We start from the raw sequence: 6,000 nt of genomic DNA on the forward strand, positions 1-6,000 counted from the left end.
TGCGAGACCCAGACCAAGACCCAGGACCCAGACCCTCCCAGGGGATCCCTTACTAGCGAGCCCATCTCTGGAGTCAGCCCGTTGCGACTCTGTCCCTGGCCCCGACCCCTGGATGTGGAAAGGCGTCCGTTGTGGATGGCCTCTTGCTTTGAGCCCAGCTGGCGCTTCACTCTTTGTGCAGGAGGTACGCCAATACCTACGGCAACCTACCTCTTCTGCGCAGCTCTCCTCCCAAGAAAGATGAGCTAGGGCCCTGTCCTACACAGGCCTTCTCCGGCAGAATGACAGGATCGCGGCATCGATGTTGCCCCATTCGCGCGAAGAACCGAATGTTGCAATTTGAGTAGGCTCCTCCAAATACGTCTAGTCCTCAGCCTTTGGGGCGTGTAACCAAACGGCATGTACAGAGTACCCCTACCCAACCTCCATTTGCTCGTTCGTGAGCTCCGAGGCGAGGGCCCAGCTTCGAACATGTCGGTCGATCACGCCGCCTCAATGGGACGCGGGCATTCATCGACGTCTGTCCGTTTTACATATTAGCCCCCTCGGTGCCCCTCCTCTTCCCTTGGACCTTATTCCTGTGCGTCTCTCGATTTCTCACCAGCTTCCACTTCCTCCCCAAGCCTTCCCTCAATCGCCCATTCAACCTGTGGCCCATCTTCATTATACCCAGAGGCTTCAACCAATACGCCACTTTTTTCGACAGCCGATGACGAACAGTGTGGCTTAAGACTACCGTGGGTCGATCACAAGGCATTGGACGAAGAAAAAAAGGTTCTACCTAAGCACACCATAAAAAATACCCCGCGCACTTTCGCACCCGCATCCCACATTTACACCGGGCTTTTATTCAACCCGTCTTAAAATCAAAAGTAACGGATTCAGGTCAGTTGATGTGCTCCCACTCTCCCGGCAGTGAGATTTCAAAGGCCTGGAAGCTGATGGTCTTAAAGCCCCTGCTCTTCCCGCCTAGTGACGTTGTCATTGGCACATTGATTGCTCGATTCGCCATCAAATAATACCCTCAACCGCTCTCTGCGACTTGTCCATATACCCAGCACACACACACACTTACAGCAAACTACGTAATTTCACTCCCACCGTCACCAACACCACCACCACCAATCACCATGTCCCCTCACTGCGACTCCCCGACCAACGGCTCCGACGCCGGCAGCGGCTTCTCTTCCTACCACGGCAACGGCAACGGCAATGGCTACACCAATGGCAACGGAGCCGCTTACCAGAACGGCAACGGTGTGAATGGCCACCAGAACAATGCCTCCCGCATCCAAAAATCCCAGTACCTCCAGCCCACCGACCCTAGCGAAATCCACGATCTCATCTGCGTTGGCTTCGGCCCCGCTAGTCTGTCTGTCGCCGTCTCCATGCACGACTTTCAAGAAGCAGGCCGCCAGCTCGCCCCCGGCTCAGCCCAAGCCAAGGTGCTCTTCCTCGAGAAGCAGCCGGACTTCGCATGGCACCCGGGCATGCTCCTCTCTGGTGCCCGTATGCAGATCTCCTTCATCAAGGATATGGCCTCGCTACGCAACCCGCGCTCCCAGTTCACCTTCCTCAACTATCTCCACAGCAACGACCGCCTAGTTGAGTTCACCAACCTGGATACTTTCCTGCCCGCCCGCGCCGAGTACGAGGACTACCTCCGCTGGTGTGCTCGCCACTTTGACGACGTCGTTGAGTACGGCCGTGAGGTCGTCTCCGTCTCTCCCGACCCTCAGACTGCCGGCAGCATCAAGACCTGGACCGTCAAGTCTCGCAACATCAAGACCGGCCAGGTCAGCTCCTACCAGACCCGCAATGTCCTGATTGCCAACGGCGGCCAGCCGCGCATCCCCAAGGTCATGCCTGCCAACCACCCCAAGATCATCCACTCTTCCCAGTACGCCCAGCTTGTCCCCCAGATCCTCAAGGACAACTCGAGGCCCTACAGAGTCGCCGTCGTCGGTGCCGGCCAGTCCGCCGCCGAGATCTTCCGCGACGTCCAGCGCGCGTACCCCAATGCGAAGACGTGGATGGTGATGCGCTCCGAGTTCCTCAAGCCCGCCGACGACTCGCCATTTGTCAACTCCATCTTCAACCCCTCGTACGTCGACGAGCTGTACCCGAAGTCCCAGAGCTACCGCCGCGCACTCATTAAGGAGGCCAAGGCGACCAACTATGGTGTCGTGAGACTCCAGCTCATCGAAGCCCTCTACGAGATGCTGTACCACCAGAAGCGCACTCTCGGCTACGACGAGCGCAAGTGGCCCCACCGCATGCTCTTCGGCCGCGACATCACCCAGGTCACCGAGAGCAAGGAGACCGACCGCCTGCAGATCCACGTCCGCCGTCTCGAGGACGCCGTCGGCGACAGCCTCGGGGATGGTTTCGTCAGCCAGCTGCCTGGTGACGAGGTCCTCGACGTCGACCTGATTGTCGCGGCGACTGGCTATCAGCGCAACGCCCATATCGACATGCTCCGCGACAGCTGGAACCTGCTTCCCGAGGTCACCCCGGCCGGCAACACCAGCGAGCGCGAGCTCGTCGATGGGTGGGAAATCGCGGGCCCTGACGCGACCTCGGGATCGAGAAAGCTCGAGGTCGGACGCGACTACCGTGTGCGTTACGCCCCTGGCGCTGTGGCGCCCGAGGCTGGTGTGTTCCTGCAGGGATGCTGCGAGGCGACCCACGGAGTGAGTTGAACCCCGCCCCTTTTCGATCTCTTCCCCTCTACATGTGACATTTTGACTAACGGGATTTCTTCAACAGCTGAGTGATACCCTTTTGTCAATTCTTGCCGTGAGATCGGCCGAGGTTGTTGACTCCATCTTCCCCTCTGCCCCGAGGGCCAAGACCGTTTCCAACTAGACGTGTTTTACGACCTTATTCTTATTAGAAAGACGGGGAAATACATTTCATGGATCTTTTGAATTAGTCATTGACACGAAAAATGTGTACTGACGACATCTCTTTATGTGTATGCCTTGGGCGGTTTTCAACATTTCTTCGGAAGTTGGGTTGAAAAAGAAAAAAAAGACATGGCGCGGAGTTTTTCTGTTTTTGATTTCCAATACTCCTGGTTCAATAAACCGTTATTTTTTCTCATGAGACCCTTGAGCACCGTCGATTGGGGCGATTTTTATATGCTCGAAATGTTTGGCTCATTGTATGCAAGTTTAGATGGAATAGTTATTACTGTACAATTGTGCGTCGTTGCTTTCAACCCACGCTATGAGCTCTTGATACAACGCGCCGCTCTCCGTCACGGGATACGCTTGACTCGGGCCGGGCGGGAAGGTCTGCTGCTGAGACTGTTGTGAATATGTCGTCGACGTTGTCGGTGTGCTAATACTGCTGCTAGCGTTCGTAACGTCGTCCGGCGTTAGACCAGGGGTCAAAGGACCTCCGCTGACACCGCCAGCGTGGGCGCTGTAGCCGACCTGACCGTCCAGACGTAACCGCTGGACCAGAGACTTGAGATCTTTTAGGACGGTGGCACAGTCGCGAGCGTAGTTGCTCTCGGTCTTGGCCTCTTCTTCAAAAATGCCAATGGCAAAGTTGACGTCGTCAGACTCCGCGGGCGGCGAGAAGACGAGCTCTTCCAACATGAGAACGATGGCGGCATTGAATACGTAGTGAAGTCCCGCCTGCAAGAACTTGCGAGACCCACCGTTGAGACTCATCATCCAACGGGCTAGGTACATGTTTTGATGGGCCGCCATGGAGCAGGAGCTTATGCGGCGCGCGTGGTGACTGAATTCCCAATGGCGGTCTGAGGTGATGTAGCGCTCGGCAAAGGTCTTTTTGACAGCAGCAAAGAAGATGGGACGGACAACAAGGATTAAAAGCTGCAGATTCCGGGAAGGTTTTAAGTTAGTACGGGGATACAACGGTCTTCTGGATTCCCGCATTCAGGGAGGGGTATGATAAAGGGGAAACAGGGGGGATTGTATAACTTTGTCCGTATTCGGAGGAGCTGAGCAGGGAGGGGAAGATGGCTTGGCAAACCCAGCTTACCTGGTTGTATGCCATATGCAGTAGACAGCATGAGGGATCGGTACTTGGTTGGGATGGAGAGATTTGCAGGGTAGGCGGTAGTGATGACTGCCAGTTCTCGAGCAGTTGCAGCGCTCGGTCGATATGCCGCGCCGCACCTCCGGGACGGTGATCCCAGGGAGCGACTCTATACGTGTTGCAGACAATGTGGCCCGAAATGCGGGCCAGCTCGACGTGGGCTTGAAGGCCGGCTGCAGGGGGCAACGAACTGCATGGGGGGTTGGTCATTGTGTTAGACGAAGGTGTTGTTGTTTCGGTCGGTATCCATCGGAGATGTCTCCGTCAGGGAGGACGGTCAGGGGTTGGGAACGAGAAGGGGGAACTTACGGAGCATCGCAAGGCAGTGGCAGTCGAATAGCATCGTCCATAATGATGGGTGGGCGGCCCATAAGACAGCTCAACCAACGATCGAGGATATACAGAGTCCAGAAAACGCGTTTACCTCGTTCGTCGACCCAGCCACGGTGGGCACCGTGCATGATGGAAATATGCATGGCATTGCTGACGTAGATGTAGGCAGCATCGCGGCGGTTCATCTCGATGAGGTAGAAGCCCATCAGTGCCAGGACGGCAACATCACTGATGGTATACCGCGTGATATCAAGAGGATTGCCCAGCAACATTCGGGCGCGGGCGAAGTAGCTCTGGCTCAAATCTCTGGGGACAGGCATCGAATTCGCTGTCGTATTCGCCTGGCATGCGACGGCAAAGGCTGTGTGGTAAAATGCAAGGTGACGGTAATTGTCGCAAGCGACCTGGGGGGAGGTCCCGGGCGGGAACGCCACGGGGTTTGGGTCGCTGGGCACGGTGCCGAGATCGCCCCACCAATAAATGCCGCCGCAAGGGAAGCTACCATTGCCGTCCTGGATGAAATAGCGGAGGTTGACGAGCATGGCGGACATTTCGGTCCGGGACGGAAGAGAGAGGGGATCCGCAGTCGATTCGACTTCTATGGGGCGAGAGTCGTACGTCTGATAGCTTCCGAGGGAAGATAGAAATGTTAATCCGTTGTTTGGCGTAGGCGAAAGCCACGGCCTGTTGAAAGCTAGCGGTGAGACGGTGGACATAAACTCTTTGAGGTAGTCGAGGAATGTTGCACCAGAGGTCTCGCCAAGAAAACGGGCTCTTCCGTCCTGATCCTGCAGTCGGCGGCCGTCGGCGGTCTCGGTGACGATCTCGTTACTCGCTGCGTCGTAAGCATCATGCGGCTCTGGAGGCGTGATGGACGGAGCCGACCCGGCACGAGAATCCTTTACGTCGACATCCTGTTGCAGCAGCAACTGTCTCGAGGCATCGTCGGGTACGGCAAGCTGCAGAGCCCGTTCAGCAATCTCAAGCTTCCTCCTCAAGTCATCTAGATCGTTACGAGAAACTGAGACTTTCTCAATGACGGTAGGATACTGGCATTCTCGCGACGAGCTACGGCATTGGCGGCACGGCCTCTCACCGGAACATTTGATGCGGCGGACATTGCAGCTATTGCACCTATAGAAGTAGTTTAGTAAAGCGAGTTTGTAGAGAGCAAGGCTGAATTCAATCGAAACCCATGCCTGGTGAGAGGTGTTGCAGAAGGAGGGTGGTAGGCAAGGAAGGCAGGGAGATGGAACTTCGAGAGTGACAGACGATGTCAGATGATGAGACGGGAGAATCCAAAAGCAACTTACGCTGTTGCGACGCGCTTCCGCTGCTCTGGAGCTACCTTGTGCCGTCGCGGATTGACAGGTAAGCGAGATGCACGATTGGAGTTTTCAGTCTGTTCTGGCTGCTGCTGCTGCATCCTGGTTCTGCGGGATAGTGAGACCGCATGTCACCGCTCCGCCGGACCTTGTGGACGGAGATGAAGATGAGAGTGATGGTGTATGTGAGCTTTGGCAGTTTGGTATGGTTTGGCGAGGCGTGGCCGTCAGCCAAAGACCAAGGCAGGCTGTCGTCGCCGGGGGGGGG

General features: G+C 56.3%; 2 protein-coding genes across 2 annotated transcripts; one reads left to right on the forward strand and one right to left on the reverse strand.

Moving 5' to 3' along the window:
• Positions 1-1,130: 1,130 nt before the first annotated feature.
• On the forward strand, positions 1,131-2,868 carry CORC01_14024 (L-ornithine 5-monooxygenase; the record flags this gene model as incomplete). Its single annotated transcript, XM_022625637.1, has 2 exons — positions 1,131-2,693; positions 2,770-2,868. The coding sequence occupies 2 exons, from the start codon at positions 1,131-1,133 to the stop codon at positions 2,866-2,868; spliced, it is 1,662 nt and encodes a 553-aa protein (XP_022467855.1).
• Positions 2,869-3,176: 308 nt separating this feature from the next.
• CORC01_14025 (fungal specific transcription factor domain-containing protein) lies at positions 3,177-5,833 on the reverse strand (the record flags this gene model as incomplete). Its single annotated transcript, XM_022625638.1, has 4 exons — positions 3,177-3,848; positions 4,018-4,264; positions 4,384-5,541; positions 5,721-5,833. 4 exons carry the CDS (start codon positions 5,831-5,833, stop codon positions 3,177-3,179), a joined length of 2,190 nt encoding a protein of 729 aa, XP_022467856.1.
• Between the last annotated feature and the right edge of the window lie 167 nt (positions 5,834-6,000).

This window comes from Colletotrichum orchidophilum (assembly GCF_001831195.1).
Source record: "Colletotrichum orchidophilum strain IMI 309357 chromosome Unknown Scaffold_231.1, whole genome shotgun sequence".
NCBI classification, from domain to species: Eukaryota; Fungi; Ascomycota; class Sordariomycetes; order Glomerellales; family Glomerellaceae; genus Colletotrichum; species Colletotrichum orchidophilum.